General features: G+C 35.9%; 2 protein-coding genes across 2 annotated transcripts; one reads left to right on the top strand and one right to left on the bottom strand.

Moving 5' to 3' along the window:
• The first annotated feature begins 1,976 nt into the window (after positions 1-1,976).
• Positions 1,977-13,835, top strand: LOC112465474 (battenin). Its single transcript, XM_025033037.1, has 9 exons — positions 1,977-2,176; positions 4,934-5,656; positions 5,729-6,540; positions 8,691-8,833; positions 10,020-10,178; positions 11,211-11,547; positions 12,018-12,167; positions 12,262-12,402; positions 12,572-13,835. Exons 3-9 carry the CDS (start codon positions 6,355-6,357, stop codon positions 12,710-12,712), a joined length of 1,257 nt encoding a protein of 418 aa, XP_024888805.1. The 5' UTR covers positions 1,977-2,176; positions 4,934-5,656; positions 5,729-6,354; the 3' UTR covers positions 12,713-13,835.
• A 1,617-nt stretch (positions 13,836-15,452) lies between these two features.
• LOC112465478 (actin-like protein 6B) lies at positions 15,453-18,815 on the bottom strand. The gene is made up of 6 exons (XM_025033041.1): positions 18,791-18,815; positions 18,490-18,690; positions 17,343-17,780; positions 16,702-17,042; positions 16,213-16,308; positions 15,453-16,127 (listed from the first exon to the last, which is right to left on the bottom strand). Exons 1-6 carry the CDS (start codon positions 18,813-18,815, stop codon positions 15,963-15,965), a joined length of 1,266 nt encoding a protein of 421 aa, XP_024888809.1. The 3' UTR covers positions 15,453-15,962.
• Between the last annotated feature and the right edge of the window lie 2,159 nt (positions 18,816-20,974).

The following is a 20,974-nucleotide window of genomic DNA, read 5'->3' on the forward strand; positions in this document are numbered from 1 at the left end:
GTGTTATACCAGTCTTGCAACATAATAAGTTTCGATATGTACGGTATTTCGAGCAACGTTAAATATTCATAACGTTTGAGTCTTCCGCGTTCGATTATTTCATTCTAATTATTATTTTATTCCAATCATATTCCAATTATCGACACAATCTTTACATTATAAAACAGGTTTAACGTGTTTAACATGTTAACTTCTAATCGAGACTCGTTTATTATCGATTCATAAATCGTTAATATTTAGCATATATATACAATACGCTATCAGAGAAAACAAGTGCGAAGACTTAATTAAATTCTTATCTTGATTCGTTGTCACACACACACATTAATTATATTATCTATCCATTTTGTTATAATCTCATCGCGAAGTGCTTGTAGATACATTGGGTTTCGTGAATATAAGTCAAATCGAAATATAATCGAGATTTATTTGGTCGAGATTCCATATCTCTTTTATCGATTTCTGACGATGTATTTGTCTTTATTAATCTAGAATTACATCTATATAATTTTTATATTATAAACACATATATAGACATTAAGAATTATCAAAAGTAAATTAATCAAAATTTTAACGTATTAATTGATATATTTAAATAGAGACAAAAACGTGTTTCAAAGAGTCATTGCTCAAGAAATATTGCATCATTTTTGGGGGCTGGTCTAAATATTACTCAACAAAGAAAAGATGACGGGGTTATCGCATAATGACGTCGGAAGCATATCGTACGATTATAATTATGTACATTATTGTTTCTTTCTTTAAAAGATCTTTTTTTAAATTACAATTAAAAAAGCGTAAGTATAGGAGAAAGTTCGTTTCGCTAGAGTTACTTAAAAATGTCTCTCGGTTTATCGATTATTCTTTCGACCAGCGGATAACGGTAATTTGTTTATAGTAATCGTGCCACGCAAAGGAATGAATAAGGGATATTGCACTATGCTTATAGAATTTAAATAATTGAGTTTATCCCAGCATTATGCACGCAATGTCACGCGTGAAGGTTCTCAGCGAACCATGGCCCTCTTTTTTCTATAGGAAGTGTCATTGAATCGGCAATATCGCAATGTCACGTTGATACTCCTCGATCATACTAATATATAGTGATATAAAAACACATTGTTCCGCGAATTGTTGTAAATCTAGCCATTATTCGAGGCGTTTACTTCGCTGCACAAGTAGATCCGCGATGTTTTTCAATTTTCAAGTGCAACTTTCGAATTTTGTAACGAAGGCAGGAAGATACGGCTTCATTCCTTATCTTATATTAATGTGTTATTTACTAGTGGTCGAACGTCATTCAGATTTTTATCAAAACTCATTATTTTATCACGTTATCACGATTCTTTGAAGCGGTGTGTGACCGACATCAATTTTTATCTCTCTCGTTTGTCGAGCGAGAGAGAGAGAAAGAGAGATGTATCAATAATATCTTTAATTATCTCGATTTAATTAACGTTATATTTCTTTATTTGTGTTAAAAAGAATTATTTCAAGAATCAATAAAATTCTTTCCGTCTTTTCTTTTTCCATTACTACCTAACTTTTTCATTATTTTTAACCAATTAAATTTTAATGCATGTCTTTGTTACGCATTATTATAATTTAAAAACATTTTTTATTGAATAGAATACATTTATTTCTCTTTTTTCCTTTTTTTCTTTCTTCGGCTTGCGTTATCGTCATTAACCGATCAGCTCCGACCAGATCGACGGTCGGAAGCCGACTAAACAGCCGTTCGTGTCACGAACGCTCGGAAGCCTCGGAATCGTTCAAGAACGAAATGCCATTGTCGATCCTACCGAGTGGTCGCGCTTATGTCGATGATATATGTGCCGATTTCGCCAGGAATTTATTTATTCTGGAGCTGGAACTCGTCGCGACAACTACGGCACTCCCGAGCGCGGCTCTTATCTATCTATCGATTGCGCTATCAAGCTGTGATAGCGATTAAATTATTCTTGAACGTTAATAAATCATATCGGTCTTCGAGCTACTCTAAAACGATTTCGGCAATCGCCGATTCGGAGCTGCACGCTGCACCGTCTTTGTGATATCACCTGCTGGTTTTGGTGATATCACATACTGTGATTGTGTTTGTGATATCCCGAAAACGTTATTATATAAGAGACTCTTCGATCTGTCTCTCGCTGAACTCTTCGGAGACGAATTTCGAGTGAGTAACGCGATTACTTCGCAACTATATATATATATGTACTAACAAAAGAATTTACTGTATTATTCAACTCTTTATACCGATGCACCTTAAAGCTCAAGATAATTTTTTGTCCTGACCATAGCTCTTTCATCGCACATATAAAATTTGATGTAAAATAAATATTTTTAAAATAAAATTATTTAATATAAAAAACTTTTTCTATATCGCAAAGATAATACAATTTAAGTGTCGTTTAATTTTGCTAAAGAGTTAGCGTACACGTCACGCTTCTTTTGCAAAGTATTCTTTCACACATTAGAATTGTTTAGTCCAGATGTTCATCCGAATACCTACGAAAACCCACATTCCGTGCAAAATACAGCTGTACTTTTATTTTGTAGTAACGTTTCTTGTGGCAATTAAATAGCGGCTGCACTTAAATATAGAGCACGAATGTGAGTCACTCAAATGAACGAATATCTTCACGCGCTATTATTAAATTTAATATGACGGTTTGGGAGCAAAACGATAAAAGCGCAGCCGTAAACAAACGGCATTCCGGTCAGTCAAATCTATTTAAATCGTCACTGCGGGCTCGGTAATCGTTTCTGGTCGACTAATAAGCCTTTGTTTCACAAGGACCAGTAATATTAGATTTGTAACGCTAGACGAGATCTGTAACACTAGATGCTGGCTATTACGAGGCAAGCAAATCGTTTAAGAGCAATTTAATTAGCAAAACGTAGTCTCAAAATTTTATCTCAGTCGTAATATGTAACTTATTGAGCGATGAAGGAAATGACAATTATTGTATTATTATTTTATTTTACATTAATTTTGATTAGAAGAAGCTGCAAAATTAAGTGGTACCCGCACTTGTCTTATCGCCAGTGATGTTTTTAAATAATTGTGCAGTCGATATATATACTGAGAAAAGAATTTGCTTATGCAAATAAAACTGTTTAAACAATCGTCACGGCCCTTGATCAAATAATGTAGCGTAATATAAAATGTTGTTAATTACGATCATAATATGTAAAACCATTCGAAGTTTTAGCATTAAACTTGCTTATTCAAGCGATTCATTTGGGGTTTGGAGATTCCGTTTGACCGAGTTTTATTCGATTCAACCACGGGCTTCCTTTCTCAGTATGGTAATATACGGCTGTCATTATACTGCACCGGCTGAATATCGTTGAAGATGGGTCAAGTGTAATCGGCTCGTATGTAACATACACGCCAGTCGCGTGTCAAAAAGTCCGTCGCTGCAAACTGTGCAGCGAGTCGTTATCCGCAGCCGACATGAGTCGCGATAAAACGCATGAACCGACATCAGGAATACACACGGAGTCGTCACTGGACGTGGATTACTTTGACTGACGGTGACAGTATCACTGACAGATAGAGATAAAAGAAATTATAATACAATTGCAATAACCTCTCGAGAGTCGTGAGATAACAAAACGAGTACATGAACTGTGTTACTTGAATTTTATTTCTTGACGCGAAGAAAAGATTTAAATAAGAAATTTAAATAATTTAAACGAAGAAAACGAGAGCGATTGATGTCAAGACGTGTCTTACCATGCACTTTTTATGCCGTTTTATTTTATCCTATATGCATATGGCTGTCATCCTATTTTCAGCAAAAGATACTATTTTGATAACAAAATTCATATTGTTTTGGTAATAAAATTCATATTGGGAAATAACTATTTTGCTTACTTTTGTTTTTCTTCTCTGTTTAGATAACGCGTTTCGTAATCCGCTTCTATATCTGCTACACGGTAGAATTGCGTGGCAATGAACGTAAAAGATAGTGGAAAAATTTACAACTCAGAAGTATTGATAAATAAAAAAGAGGAAGAAATCGAACGTGAGATTTCTTTTAATATAATATAACTGCAAGATTATCACAAAAATATTTTCAAATAACGAGGTTTCGGAAATTTTTTTAGATTCCAACGTTCAAAATGTTATCTACATATCTCGCATGCATATATACATATTTCCATCACAATACGCGAATTAACATCCTCAATTCACGTTCGCGTTTTGCAATGCAAGTACGCAGGCCGCTTTGTACGATAAAAGCGTCTTTTCTAAAAAAAAAATACATTTCACACAAACAAATTTCAAAACTTAAAAAAAATTATACGATATTTTGAAATTCCCCAAGATTTATCTTCGTAAAATGCATGATGCGTTTCGCGATTTGTACGTTAAATTATTCGTGCTTGTTCGAATGTGGGGGAAATTAAATAGCGCGAAGCGTAAATTCCGCGAGTGAAAACACGTCTTGTGCACAGGGTCTCCTTATGTTTGTCCGTGCAAAGTAGCGCGATAACGCCATCCTTGAATAGACGCGTAGAAAATGTAGTTTAGTGTCACCTAACTGGAGGCAGTTAACAATATTAAAACGCAGAGGTGATCGCTGAATGCGATCACGCTGAGAATTTACACAGGAATTCGAGTAGGAAAGCTAAACATAAAAATTTAATATAAAACGTTAATAATAACGGTATATTTATACGACGTAATGCATTTGCCACATACTTTTTACAATTATGTAAAACGGGCATAAATATTAATGCGTTCTATATTTATCTCAAACTGCACACGCTGTTTTCAAATAACACGTCAAACGCGAAGCGCGAGCTGAATCTCTCAGACAATCTAAAAGCACGTTTTTTTTATGCTCGCCAACACATCAGCAATTCATTCACCAATCTGCAATTGTAATTCTCCTGCTATTACTGTCTTTCTTATTAACAGCTTGACTGCTGGACTTTTCGACGGATTCGCTCGATTTTAGAGGAGAAACATCCAGATTAGCCGACAAAACGATCCAGATCTTCAATCCAAAATCACGGATAAATACTAAAACGCCATATATATATCCACGATATATACGGAAGAGTTGCGAAAAGCACGATTTGAAATTCGTCGGCGTTAACAGATGGTGACCTGTTGGTGCATCTTGAAAGAAGCGCATTTGCAAACTGCAGTACTTTAACGCGTGTGCGTTCGAGGAAGCTCGGTTGAAAGAAAAATTGGGGAAGTTTCTCGAAGCTGGTGTGTGCACGTACCGTGGAAGGAGGAGAAGGGAACCGAACTCGCCGGCTGGTGTTATCCTGAGGAAAAAGTATATCCAGTGCATCGTAGGTCGCGAATTTAAATGGTAAAGCCGCGCGGTATCGTTCGCCGAAGGAGAGCGATAACTCGTGAGAAAGCAGCATTTCGCACGTTATTGATTAAATGCCTATATTTAAAAAAAATCGAAATATTTGCGAAATATTAATCAAGTATTTACTTTCGAATAGAATATTTCCTCTGTTTACGAAGGAGGAAGAACGTTGAACTTGGTGTCACGTGTTCTGCGATTCATTAGTAGCCGAGGTATTTCCATTAATAACTGGTGACTGTAGAAGGCCATCGGAGAGCTCGTTGTTGCGGGATCGACCGAGACAATACGTGCTTTTACTCCATTGCGAGAAGGTACGCACTTGTTTACGAAGAAAACGAGGCTGTGCGACCTTCGCGCTCCATTTTATGTGATTTTCTCATCAGTACAATCAACACTACTGTGATTTAAACTGGTAAAAGGCCGGTACAGGATTTGCAGGATTAATAGAAACGATATAGTCGTCGCAAAACAATTCGGTGCCAATCACTCTTCAACTAAATGTACACTTGAGGCACGTGAGTGCCAAACGACGTTGTTATTGCACGAATTATCCTCGTGTTATATGCGAGTATCCTTCGGCTTTCAACAGCATTTGAAGAAGTTTCTCGAAGCCCGAACGCTGCTGAATCCGTTCTAAAAGAAGAAGCACCTCGCCGCCGCTCGGCCGGGAAAAGCCGAAGACGAGGCGGTATTTACGACAGCGATAGAGTAAGCTAAGCGACGAAGAGGAAAAGGGAAAGTCAGTGAAGAAGAGACAAACCGATAGACGAAAAGAGAGAAAGAAAAGCGAACCTACGGGTTCAGACGCCGATTTAGACGCGCACGTGCTGCGAGGAAAGCACTGAAACGAGGAAAGAGTTTGAAGACAGTCAGAGGAAAGAAACGAACTGATAGATAGAGAAGACGAGAGAGAGAGAGAGACGAAGATAAAAGAAGGAGACGGAAAGTCTAAAAGTTAAGTCCATAGAAGCAAGAAGGAACGTGATCCTTTTCGAAACTGTTCTTTGGGATGTGTAAGAAGAATCTGAGGAGCTCGCACGCGGCCGGGAATGTTTTTGATGAGGAAGCTATCTTGAAGAAGGCGCGATGGCGCAATCTCCTGGCCTTCTGGATCCTGGGTCTGTGCAACAATTACGGCTACGTCGTGATGCTCAGCGCGGCCCACGACATCCTTCAGAGCAAATTCGGTGAGAAGGTGAGTGATTCACGTGATTCTTGATTGTCTGCGAAGAAAACTGGAATTTTTAATTTGGCAGAGTTTGCGGAGAAATCGAAAAATTATATTACGACGAATTATATTTTGACCAAATTAGAAAATAATAATTTTAATATTAAAATTCAATTTAAACATCTTTCGTAATGTAGTTTTTAGAGCATTGTTTGTAAAATATGAAAAATATATAATTATTTTAATTCTTTTAATAATTTTTGCGAAATACAATATTAATATTAAAATAAAATTTAAATATCTTTTGTAATGCAGTTTTTCGCGCATTATTTGTAAAACAAGAAAATAATTGTCTTAATTTATAATCATAATTATCTTTCGATTTAAGAATCTAATAATATTTAAAAGTATGTGCAAAAGTATTTTAAACGAAATAATTAGATTGAGATTATCGTGACAGAAGTTATTTAATTTTAGAAATTTACTCCGATAACCCTTTAACAGTGGAATATTTGAGATTTATCTGTGAAATTCGAGCGAAACGGAGACGTAGTTATCTCTGGATGAACTCACCGCGTTGTTGCCTGCTCCAGATAACAATACTGTGACTGACAATGAGTATCAGATTCATCTCCGCATGAGATAGCGTGAACCACTTTGCATTATTCACAAAAGACCGGCATAATAATCATTTGTGACGTGAATTCTCAGAGATCTTTCAACTTCACGCATCTTTTCTTTCTATATTTTGGAAATATTCTCGTGTTTTTATTTTCTGGAAAAAATTTCCATACAGCCTAAATCACGGGCTAAATATCTTTACGATAATTGTGTTGTGTACAATTAAATTAACCTTTTATATCCGATTGATATTTTTTTTATCGAATGTAGCAATATCTTTACATTTTCTTAAAAATTATCTGTTATCCGTCAGTTCAGAAATGAGTCCAACAACACATGAAACAGTATCCGCGATAATGCCTCTCAATAACGCTCGCATGAGACATTTTATCGATAAGTACACACATAAGACTTATATTAATATAGATTTGAAAGTGCAACGATGCAAGCAAAGAATGTGTAAAGTGCGTGGGAAGTCAAATGCAAACATTATTTGCTGAAACAGCTAGCGTATCTATTTTAATCTATTTTAATTTAAACAATTTAGAAGAACACTTAATCTGCTTTAGAAGACTAAATTAATTAACATTAAGAAAGTAAAAAGTCACTTTATAATTTATATACACATTCGTTATTTTTAATGCAGAAATAAATTCCGAGCATTTGTATTAAATAACCGCAAACCGCAACTGAATTGGCACAAGTAATAGATGATTGATATATCTTTTCCTTCTTCCTTTTAAATCAATCTTTTGCGATTGACATTTTGCATAGATCAAAATGTCAATTGGTAATATTTAACATCGATTAAATTCTTGCGCCGATATACGATACCAATCTGAAAAGTAATTAAATACTCGTGGAAGTTCCATGGAAAATTTTCCAACGATATTAACAGACCACTGAGATACAAAATGCATGCAATTCTAACATATGTGCAAATGCAATTTTAATATACATATATTGAAGTAATCAGTCGAATCATGCCGCAATTTAGCAATAAATTGATAAACGTGATCCGCGATAATGATAACACTTAATGACCCATTTTAATAGCGTAATGATTCGATTTTGTCTTGAACGAGGAAAATCGTCGTGCTTTAATAATTCATGTCCTCCGGTCGGATTCCTGAGTGAGAAAAACGAGTGTCATTAATAAAGCAGCATGAGACTGCCTTATTGTGCAACCATTATCCTTTCAATGCGTCGTATTTATGGTCGATAAATTACGTAAGAAAGGAGCAATTAGTATATCACGTGCGAAACGATACACTCGCATAATGTCAAAATTATTTTTTTGACAGAGTACACTTTGTCTATTACATAAAATAAAAATTATTTTTATACTTCAGAGCGAGTTTACTACAAAAAAAATAAAAATTGCGAAACGATATTTTTATTGTGTTACTATTAAATTTTCACGAAGAAAATACTCAAATTAAATTTCTCGGAAAATCTCTCCCTTTCTCAAAAAACGCTTGGAATGTTTTCTTTAATTTTTATCTCGAACGGAGTGCTATAATTGAATTGCAATTGCTTTTCCGATCTTTCTATAGGATACCACACCAATCACAAACGTCACGAACACGACGGATGGTCGCACGTGCAACAACGTTTCGACCGGTGCTATACTTTTGGCAGACATTCTGCCAGCACTGGCGATTAAGATCACGGCGCCATTCCTACCATTTCTAGTGCAGTGAGTATCTATCTTTATTTATCCTTGTTTTTATTTCTTTCAACCGCGTGTAACGCCTACGATGCATTCTCGTGCATCTTCGCGTTATCCTTGTCCGATTACTTGTCCGAATGAGCACGAATGCCCAGTGAGCACGAATGCAAAACGAATACCTCCGCGTTTCACTCCCATTAATTAATTGGAATGACGACAGAACTAAACGCGATGTGTGACTCTTTTTTTTCCGTGAAACGTTTGTATTGTCTTCCAGATTCTATGTGATTTTTCTCGCGTTGCGCAATTGATTGCATTGGATACACGAGCACATATTTCCTTTGATATTAAAACTCTTGTCTGAACACCTGCAGATTTCACGCTTGGATGCTCCACGATAATATCATAATTAGTAAAATGATAGCATATTAAACGTAACATACCAAGATTAATTTACATTGCGACGATTAGATGATGCTCATAATGACGTACACTTTTAATTATGTTAGTTTGTTCTAAAATAAAGTGCAAACAAAACAATATGCAAACAAAACTGCAATAATTAGATTTAACTTAACTGGAGGTATTTAATTAATCTAAGCGTTTTCATTCTCCACATTTTGTACATGTAATATATCAAATGTTTTAATATATCTAATAAGTTTTTATCACGTAAAACAATTTTTTTTAGATATTATTTAGCTAGTTAGACGTTAGACTAATAATACATTTTTTTTATGAGACGCACTAGATTTAACCTAACTGGCAGTGTTTAATTAATCCAAGAGTTTTCACTTTCCGCATATTATGTAATATAAAAAGAAATTTATCAATATAATTGTATCTAATAAGTTTTTATTATGTAAAATAATTTTTTAAGCTACTGTTTAGTTAATTAGACTAATAATACATTTTTTATGAGACGCACATATATTTTTTACTTTAGAACAGAAAAATTTAAAATTTGTTCCAAGTGTACAAATCGCATGTGGGAAATTAATCGAGTATGAGATCCAGCGTGCAATTCGAGTGTTTCTGCTCCTTCCTACTTATCTACTATCTTTCTCGATACATTTCCTCTTTTTTTTTTTTAAACCTCATCCGGCGCACGGCGGAGCCTCGGATATCGTGTAAGTCCTTTCGCGGTTGTGCAAACGGCCGACCCGAACCGTCAGTCCAAACGCTAATCGAGCAATCGACTCATTAATTACAGTGCTCGACTGGCTACCTGTGTGTTCTTTTCCGCTGCAGGATTCCTCATGGTGTCGTTGAGCACTACCGAATGGCTCGCCATTCTGGGCGTCATCGTTACGTCGCTCTCCTCCGGCTTGGGTGAAGTTACCCTTCTTAGTTACAGTAACCAGTTCTCCAAGTAAGTGTACACCCCGTTTGTTACTGTCATATTACAGTGTGTTATACTTGTTCTCGTTTGTTTATACACACACCGGAAACTGAAACTTCTTGTAGCTTCCGACACGAATATATAGATCATTGATTCAATATAGCTTCTCGTTACACAGCATTTTTATATTAATTTAATTGTATTGTAGACGTAATTTATATTTATACAGATGCGCGTATAAAATTAAGCAGTATCTCTTTTTATTGGACGTTATGTATAATTTTCTATGCTTCAGTGATTCTTTGGGAACAGCGGGAGGATCGAAAGTAGACGGAAGGAGCGTAAAATTTAAACTTTGAACGTATAATAAAATGTCAGATAGTCGAATTTAAAGCTGTCGGCTCAACGTTTTACGAGGCAGCAGATTCGTCGTTTGTTGCTACGGCGGCGGGTATATTTCCAGAGTACACTGAATTGTAGTATTAACATTTAGACAGTTGTGACAGTGAAGTAGCGATAAGATAATGCAACGCTGGCGATTCGGTCTTTCAGATCTGGAAGTGTGTATATGTGAAAACGTAATGAACTATAATATGTGCACGTGCGCGCGATTACATGCGGAAAAATAAAGATAAAAGCTGCGCGCGTGGAGCTCGCCAGTATACGTATATATAGGTACGTTTATAATCACGCCATGGATAACTGCAGAGTAACAATTACGACGGCTAACCGCTAATCACTCTCTCGTAAAACGTAAGAGGACTCGGTGTAAACTATTACGTCCGTTATGCGAGTCTAGAGTTATATTGTCACTCTAGATGAAGCGGAAGAGTCGCGTAATACAAACAAACTTGTTAGATACAACAACCTGCTTATTAGACTCTAACGTCAGATGATTTGAAGCGCGAAAATTGTAGGACAAGCTTGCATTAATTTTAACTTTTATTTCTTTGTATTCAGCTAGTGTTTATTTTCTCGGCTTCTTAGCTACTTGATGATTTTCTTGTTTTCTATCAAGTATTATTAAGTATTGACAGTTAATTGTCATTAATTCTCTCGCAGGAACGTGATCTCGACATGGTCGTCGGGCACGGGCGGCGCCGGGGTGATCGGCGCCGTGTCTTACGCCGGGCTCACCATGATACTATCCACCGAGCACACGTTGTTAGTTATGTTAATCGTGCCGATCCTGCAAGCAATCACGTTTTGGTGTATCCTCAAACACCCGGCGCACACCAAAATCCCGATCACCAAGAACGGCATCGACAGCCAAGAGCAGATCATCAAGAACCCCAAGAAGAGCTTCAGAGACAAGATCAATTTAGTGCCTGGCCTGCTGAAGTACATGATACCACTCGGGCTGGTTTACCTGTTCGAATACTTCATCAATCAGGGCTTGGTAACGATATTCCGCTATAATCTTCATATCTCTTCATTACACATGTATCTCTAATCTGCTTATATATTTATTACAATCGTCCATCTCTTTCTGTTAACGTTATATAATTTTGCCCACGTTTGTGCTCTTGTTAAATCAGCTCGATATATTCCTGTTTTGATTTTTTAAGAGGGAAATATATGCAGGAGTTACAGCGTCAGGCATCGTCGTCTGTGACGTATCAAGACCGTGGCACATAGAAAAACTTAAGCAGTAAAATTTAAGTAGTAAGGAAATCAACGGTATGGATTCGCTACCGCTTAGGACCGTGCCTTAAGTTCTTGACTGTGATTGGCTGATTTGATTACTGCTTAAGTTTTACTGCTTAAGTTTCTCTATGTGCTACGGCCCTTAGTCTCATTATTGCGAATCATTATCTGACTTGTTAATTTTACAAGCCGTTAACTGAGCAAGCGAAATTTTGTTTGTAGTACGAGCTTATCGAATTCAAAGACATTTGGTTGACGCACTCCGAGCAGTACAGATGGCTTCAAGTGGATTACCAGATAGGTGTATTTATCTCGAGGTCGTCGGTGAACATAATTTCCATTAACAAGATTTGGATCATGTCCGTGTTGCAGGTAACAAAAATGAAACTTCTGGAATCGGGAAGTCGAAGAATACGGATTGTATTGATCGGAAAACTCATTATTCCAAATTGATTGTTTCTTTCAGTTCGTCAACGTCATAATCCTTCTCTTCGAGGCCATTTACTATTACATACCGAACATATGGATCGTTTTTGCTCTTGTACTGTGGGAGGGTCTGCTTGGCGGCGGGGCGTACGTGAACACGTTCTATCGGATGTCCACCGAGGTAACGATGCTACTTCTCCATTTAAGAAATATGCTAAAACGATGCAGACACGAAGGAATGCGTCAAAAATTAAATCTTTTTGCAATTTAATGCGATGAAGAATATTTTGCTACGCATGTAACGATATTTTTCGCGGCTTAAAATTCATTCGGTGTGAAATCTCTTATAGATTCCGAGGGAGGATCGCGAAGCTTCTCTGGGAATCGCGACGATGGCGGACTCGATCGGAATCGCGTTGGCCGGATGGCTGTCCATGCCTGTTCACAATGCCATTTGCAAGATGCCACAGCCGACGCGACTGGGCAGCTAGAGATATAGCGGTGGTACACCTGCTGCCGCGAGTGATAACAAAGTTTCCGCAAGCGAAGACTTTCGCTTCCGAAAGTTCCTCGACGTAACACGCCGGCGATTAGAATCGAAGATAACGCGGCTGTTTCTTTTATTAATTTAACGATCGTAGGTAGATCAAACGTAACTGCTCTTAGCGCGTTTGCGGGATTGTGAAGCGATTAATGTTCCAGCTATAATCTTCTAGCTTTACTAGAAGCATTTGAGTCTACGAAATTTCGAGGGAAAAAGTATAGCAAACGGTTTAGGATGCAGGCGACACGGTGGTGAACTTTTATTGTTTTATTAACTACTACTTTTAACTCTATTTTATAATCACTGATATTTATTGGATTTTTTAAAACATTTTTTAAAGCCACGACCGTGTCGCTCGCGGAAACTTTCTAGACTCATTTTAAGTGTCTTCTAACAATAAGTAGTTTTGATTGCAATGTATTACAAATGTCCGAGCTTTATTCGGTACAAACGTTTAAAAGATATATTAGGAACAGGGCATATTGCAGTACATGTCGCATATTGAGTTTACATGATACATTATACGGCGACGTAGCACGTGACATACGAATATCGAATATCATCTGCGTTTTCGCTGCGGAATGAAAGAAATCTTTCTCGAAGTACTGTATCTAGATTCTGCGTTGTACTGTAAGCCTATTTATTTTACGGTGCAGTGCCTAAATTTTGCGAATTGTACTATTTCTTCTATAGCGCATCTAAATTTTGACTTGTACTGTAGTCTTGTTTAACTCTTTCCGATACCGTAGATATATGTACTCTGAGGTTGCTATTAGTTTTCAATCTTCACATCGTTATTTTCGACTTGCTACGACCAAACGGGATGCGCAAGTATTCTCGTGGGTCCGCAAGAATTCGCACCATCGAGAATATTGCCCTAGTGAAAAAATGTCTCATATTTTCTCAGATTTTTTTCTAAGAATTTAGACTTGTAAAAAATTTAGAAAAAAAAATATATATATATAATTTCTCAGATATACTTCAAGAATAATTGGATGAGAATTTTCGAAATATTTCAGTATCCGTATGTATTATGTATGAAAATTTCTGAAAAATTGCGCAGATTTTCTTTTATTTATTCAAATTTCTGTAAAAATATGTTAGCGGGAAAAATCTGAAATATTTAATTATTATTTTTTCTAAAAAATGTTCCAATTTATATAAAAATTCTGAAAAATTCTGAGACATTTTTCCACTAGGGTGATCGCACGAAGATTCGAGGATTATCTCAGTATTAGTAGTACAGTAACGAATTGACCTCACCGATGAGAATTAGAAATCGTAATAACGCACTTGGATTACGCCGTCTCCTTACCTACTCACTTGCGATTAGATATAAAAATTACTAGTTCGAACTACCACGTTTCTACTTTGATATATCGATATTATTCTTAAGTCTTTTGATTGAGAAATTGTGATTGTAAGTATTATAGACATTTACGTCAATTTTAATAAAATGATCATCGAAACCATCGAGATGATAAACATTTTTTGTCTTGCCGAAGTGTGTGATTGTTTCAACGATACAATTCGAGAAAGCAGCAACTCAACAAGTTTTTTACAAAGATCCAATCTTTGTACAATATTTAATAGCGACAAATATTATAACTTTTTCAATTATATATACAAATGAAATTAATTATGTGTGTGTTGCAAGCATATAAAGTAATAATTAAAAGTAATAATTAAATTATATATAAAGTAATAATTAAAAGATTTTGAACAATTGGAAAAATAAGAATCTTTACTGCGGAATTTTAAGTTGCTGCCTTTTTGAACTGTGCTATTGTCGTGTTTACAGTCCGCCGGTTGCTTTTTAGTTCGAGCAATATTTCTTCTTTATGAAAATACTTGCGCCAGCCTCTTAAACATAGAACTACACACATACAAATCTGCAAGACCCGACAAGAATTTCAAGTCATTAACATTCTTGAAAATTTCTCCTTGTTCAAACATCTATTTTTTATTTTAATTTAGTAAGTCGATTAAATTTTGACTTTACAATCGTATTTTTTAATTCTACAATGTTTGACATTTTCCTGGAAAAAGATTTGTCGAAAAATATGTTCTTTTACCGGAGTTACATATAAAAATATCCAACTGGGTTTGCGAGATCCGGTATGTAGTCCGCGCGTATAAAAAAATATGCATGTAGTTCTAAGATTAATAATGCATGACTCACATGTGATGATATTTTTTATATTTAGCAGGACGTAAATAGTGAGTATAGTATATGCTAGAAATATTACTTTTACTACGTTATATACGATAATGTTATTTTTCTTCAAGATAACTTATAAACGAGAACAATTGCGATATGTCTCTATTGTCTCGATGTATAAAACAAGTATTTTGTGCTTACAGCAAATAAATATCTAATAAAAATAAATATCTGATAAAATATAATGAAAGTCTACTACGCGATAAATTGTATCAATTTATATTTGTTTTAGAATGGCTTTAACGGGAAAGGTGATTCTTCTCTTCTAATTGTAAGATACCATGTGTAGAAGATTCACGGAGCAATTAGGAACTGTATTCTTATAAGCCGCGCGTGTTATATTTATATACGTCTATCTAATTAGGCGTCTAAGCGAGTTGTCGATTAAACATTGCTTATACTCGCGATTTACGTGTTATACAGGATGCTTTTGATTAATCGCACTTTTTTCTTATTACAAGTGCGCGAGGTCGCGAGAAAACATTGTGTATGATGCTTTGTCGTGAAAAGTCATTTCTCGCAGATCGCGAAAAAACCTTAGCACATTATTTACGGTTTTTTTTTTATTAATAATGCTTTAGCAGTATCCTTATTAAATTTTTAGGCGCTTCAAAACGAGTTTGATGGTTGTTGCTCACGAGGACGGCTTACATTACACCGTCGCCATTACGTCAATCTTTATGTAAATCGCTTGTAACGTTTACGTAAGACGTTTGATTAGTATTTACGATTTAGACTAAATTAACGAGTCCATCTTCTCTCATACTAATTCATAAAATGATTGTTCTGGCAAATGAAATGTTCAAAAAATGTCGCAAAAATATTCTAATTTTCATTTAAATCAAAAGTTTTAGACTTTTGTGTTATTTGGGAAGCGATTATTAACAAAAGCCTAAATAAGAAGGTAATCAATCTACTGAAAACGGAGAGCGTCCGTTTTTTGTACCGTGATTTAAAAAATTTTTTCATTACTGAATTACGCGCATCTTTCCAAAATAAGTTTGCCGGATTCCTCGTACTCCTGACGCGACAGCCACATTTGTTGGAACGAGCCCAAGGAGCTGAGGATCGAGCCGCCGATCCAGGCACCATAACGTCGCTCGCTCGAGCTGTTCGCGCTAATTATTTTCAGTCTCATGCTCTGCGAAGAAAAATTGCGTCGTCATAAATCGAGAGGCCCAAAACTCGGTAATAAGTAGATTAGTGTGAGTACAGAACGTGCTTACCGGAGGGGTCTTACTGCCCAAGTCCCGATTCAGTCTCTCGCTAAATCCTTGAAGACAAGAATTGCCGCCAGTCACCACCACGCTGCCATACAGACTCTGCAACAGAGATTTCCTTATTTTATAAATATTATAATTATATAATAGTATTAATAATATAAATAGAATATTAATATAACATATCCATAGTTATGTACAGAGTTTGAAGTCCGATAGTTTAAAGAAATTTATGAAGGCAAAAGATAGACATTTTATTATTTATCATTATTTTTGTACTGTAATTGTTCAATTTAATAAGATATATCTATATTTCATATGCTTTTTATTTTAATTATAAAATAAATCCATTTTTCTTAGAGACAGAATTTATGGCACGACTATATGATCAAAGATTCCGTCAAATCGATTCAAAATGCCTCAAGAAGGTTATTTAATCGTCAAAATCAACTTTATGCATAAGCTTAATGTAAATTTGATTCCGCAAATACGTACTGGTCTGATATCCATGTCGCACATTCCGACACTCGTGGTGACAAGAGGGCCGACTCCCAAAATACTCGCGCCCACACCCTTAACGTTGCTGGGATCGAAGAGAGCTTCGGGTATCATGAGCCTCACGGATCCGAAATCATCGTTGTAGCCGGTCGGAAATTCGTAATGCTTCATAGGCAGAGTGTTCGCCACGTCTTCGTCGTAAGGACTGTCCGACACTTGCAGACAGTTCATCTGAAAGTCCTGCAGCAGCTCTCGGACCATGTAGCTCAGCCAGGACGACGTTGGTTGCGGTCCTGGTCGTTTCGTCCAGCGGGGTGGATCTCTCTCTCGTACTACGTCTAAAAGAAACATGAATTGGTGAGCAGAAATCTTCAAAATTATGTTAGAATTCCTCGCAGTCCATTGGAATCTAAATTATACCTTTTAAATTCTTTTACTTCAATTTTTTACATTTTTTCAAGTTTTTACTTAAAAAAAATCTATTAAAAGTAAGAGACTACTGTATAATAATTTGTTCTGCATAATAATTCTACATAAATTTCTTTTATATATATTTAGGGAAACTTTACGCATTTTCTCTTCAATTTGAATTAACTACATTCTTTGAATCCCTTCATCATCAACGGACTATCGTTTACCTTTGCTGGCGACAAGACAAGCCGGCAACAATTCGATGTCCTTCTCCTCGAAGAACTGTCTACATTGCATGGTGATAAAGTCACCGCCTAAGGGACTCTTGACGATCCCCTGGGTGATGACGTAACCGTCGTGGACTGGCACCGCGCTGGTATGCGTGGCACCGCTGTCCACGACCATCGCCGTGGACCTGCCGTTCGCGTATGCGGCCAGCACGGCGTTCTTGCAGATATACATAGCCGGCACGTTGAATTTCTCGAACATCAACTCCAACAGCTTCTCGCGCTTCAATCTGGTGTTCCACGGGCACTCGGTCATCAGGATCGGATGGTGCTCAGCTAAGGCGTGCAGCCGTTGCTTGTACGTGTACTCGGTCAGTCGCTCAAACATGTCCCAGTCGTCGATCATGCCGTCCTTCATCAGGCTCACTATCTCCATATCTAAATCGAAATCGGACGTTTCAATATTGCGGAGCTGTAGGAACATCTGAACACTTGCTGACAATGACATTGTAATTGTACTGATTAATCTAACTGTAAACTGAATGAATCATACACTTTGATAAGAAATATTTATAGCTGATTAAAGTTTTACGTTAAAAAATATTTTATATAAAACATTTTGTCGCGTAATCGAAAGGTAATTCTACGTGAAAAAAATTTAGAATTTTTTGTTTCGTACAAAACTTTGCTTTTAAATAAGTTAATTTTGAGAGACCCTGGAACTGCAGTTGATGATTACGTTTTTATTAATATCACGGAAAAAGATATTTATATTTCTTATTTATTATTCTATTTCTATCCTTATTTCTGAGATTATTATGTATGTTTTGTAATATTTTTACATTCTGGTTAAAAGCTTCTATATTCCGCGAGCAATGTTATTTAATTGCTATTTAAATAACATGCGTGTCGGCATATCGATTGAAATATCGGTCTCTCTAACAATTAGATAGTCGTGGCAGAATATTTATTATCACGTGCGTGAATTACCATTACATGAAATATAAACCTGAGATAATCTAAAATATGTTTCACACTTTTGACGTGTTTCTCGTATTATTATATTTAGTTACATTTTATATTATTATATTTAATTATCTGATTTTTCGCAAGTCTGCTAATGGAAATAAAATATGATGGCGTATACCCTTCTTTCGCACTTGGATAGCCGTGACGTCGATGTTGTAGTGTTTTCTGGTGATATTGTTACAGTCGATTCCGCCGGGGTCGGCGGATTCCTCCCACACCCCGAGGGTCGTCGGGATCTCGGCCTTCGGCGTGTCCTCGCCGCCATATCCCACGCGGAGGCTCTGGTGTCCGACGTCGAAGATGATAGCACCTACCTCGTCTGGCGTAACAATCACGGACAGCCACGCGGAATTAGTGCGGCGTGTAAACGCAATCCTTTTTCTAGTCGGAATAATTATGGAGCGCGGCCCCGTACTTACCACCGCCGTAGACACCACCGCTCATAGTATCTGAAGGGAGAGGAAGCCTGGCGCATGCCCGGATGGACTGTTTCACCCTTACGACGTGTATATATGTATACACACGTATACACACACTCGCACATGCAAATGTACATGCACACATTGCCGAATCTGTACGAATTGAGAGGGTTGCATGGCTATATATCCTCTTAAGACTAATCGATCGCTGGTTACAGCGACGAACATAATGATCTTCTTATAGAATGTAACATAACATAATTCAGTTTAGTTTAATATTTCAAGTAATTGATAAATAGTAATTTATCTATAAATTAATTTTTTTTTTCTATAAATTAAATCGCCATGAAATCTTTAGAAAAAAGAATATTGCAAAAATAGATAGTATATAAATATTAGTAAACTCGCCCTCGTAATGAACGGGATTGGAGCCACCCAGTATCAGTTCACCACCCATCGCGGACGAAAAATCTCTGTACAGGTTGTGTAATTTTGTATTGTACATTTGCATTTTGCATTGCATGGAAAGACAAAGTATATAATTAAAAAAATAGTTTTAAACACACGTGAGACATACGGAGAGATACATACCGATTTAGATAGAAACCAAAAACGTGTCGGAACTCCTTGTGTTGTTCGAGTAGGTTGTTAAAGACAGGTAAGTTGTTAAAGCCAGAAATCTTTCGAAAGCCAGTTAACGAGGGGTAACCCATCCCTAAGACACCGTCGAATTTTGTATTGGAGAGGGATCTTGCCGAATAGTCCGTCGTTTCTCCGAATGTTTGGAATACAACCTTAAGGCCAGCAATTTCTACGAAATGTTGATATTAATAAAATATAATCGCGTACGTTTTTTTTCGGAGAATAATAGCAACATGCGTTCCTTAGAAAACTTTTATAGATTATGACTATAATTAGAATTAAGTTGGACCATTTACTTGACGATGACTTACGATTACCATACGACATCAGTAGACAAGGACCCAAACACACAGCCATCTTCGTAATTAAGAACAAATAAATCATTTTGTGATATACATGTAGTGGACTTTGTATGATCATACTTATTATGTTTCACTGCAAAAAGTAATAAAAATAATTAAATCAGTTAATATTGAAAAGTTTAGAAATATAAAAATTTCCCTTTATTAATCTAAGTATATAACTAACAGTAGTTTAAATTAGCAAATGTATTTATGTTTATATCTTTTGGTTTAGCACGTGAGCTGTTTTGTATAAAAAATTATTTGTATTTTTAAAGTAAATGATAAATAATATAAGTAAGAGAGTATATAATTGTGGACCTTAGCTACACAATATTTACTTTACCACGTTTCACTTTTGAAACAGTTGCATTAAAGATTTTATAACTTTACTTAAAATGTAAATGGAAAAGACACAAATCTACAGCACTATTCTTATATTTTTATTTGATAACAATCATTAAACGAGAAAAAAATAATTAAGATTATTTTAATACTTGAAACAATAATATTTTTTAATACAAATGTACATGTATAAATAATAGAATATCGAAGAGATGGCGATTATTTTGATATACTTACAGCAAGCAGATTGGCTAATTGTAAGCAGGATGCAGTTTGTTGATGGCACCTAGAGATCTGAGGAACCAGTGTCGAAAAGTATTCTAAACATCTGCAGCTAGTGCATGGAGTTCCAATTTCGATATTACCATAATATTGTATATTGTCATAATTAATCAGAGGTATGTTTGCCGTACCCGTCGTGCCAGTTTCCGTCAAAAATTTTTTATTGAAGGATGTCTTGTATAACGGAATTTTTGAAGCAACATAAAAAGAAATTGTGTTATATTATATATACTACATTTTTTAATGTTAAAGTTTGAGAAAAGTGCAGAATTTATTTTTGTAATTATAATATATAACAATATCACGTACACTTGTGAATTTTGCGCTAACTAATTAATATGATATTGTTTATCGTAAGATAACAAACAAGAATATTAGCTTTTACATAGAAAAAAATCAAACCGATTGATTTGTTACTTGCATTGGTAATTTATTTATCTGGTGGAAAAAGCAACAGGAAATACTTATAACAGCTAGGAAATGATATAATTTTGCAGAAATAATTTGCTAAAAAAAAATACGAAAATCACTTTCTCGGTGTGCAACGGCCATTATTCAATTCGTAGGCTCGCAA

This window comes from Temnothorax curvispinosus, unplaced genomic scaffold (assembly GCF_003070985.1).
Source record: "Temnothorax curvispinosus isolate PA1 unplaced genomic scaffold, ASM307098v1 QBEX01015223.1, whole genome shotgun sequence".
NCBI classification, from domain to species: Eukaryota; Metazoa; Arthropoda; class Insecta; order Hymenoptera; family Formicidae; genus Temnothorax; species Temnothorax curvispinosus.

Coding starts and splice junctions, on each gene's coding strand:
- LOC112465474 (XM_025033037.1), top strand. CDS start 6,355: ATGTGTAAGAAGAATCTGAGGAGCTCGCACGCGGCCGGGAATGTTTTT. Junction 10,179..11,210: donor TACAGTAACCAGTTCTCCAA/GTAAGTGTACAC, acceptor ATTCTCTCGCAG/GAACGTGATCTCGACATGGT. Junction 12,403..12,571: donor TCTATCGGATGTCCACCGAG/GTAACGATGCTA, acceptor AATCTCTTATAG/ATTCCGAGGGAGGATCGCGA.
- LOC112465478 (XM_025033041.1), bottom strand. CDS start 18,815: ATGAGCGGTGGTGTCTACGGCGGTG. Junction 17,781..18,489: donor TATCCAAGTGCGAAAGAAGG/GTATACGCCATC, acceptor ATTTCGATTTAG/ATATGGAGATAGTGAGCCTG. Junction 16,309..16,701: donor GCGACATGGATATCAGACCA/GTACGTATTTGC, acceptor TCTCTGTTGCAG/AGTCTGTATGGCAGCGTGGT.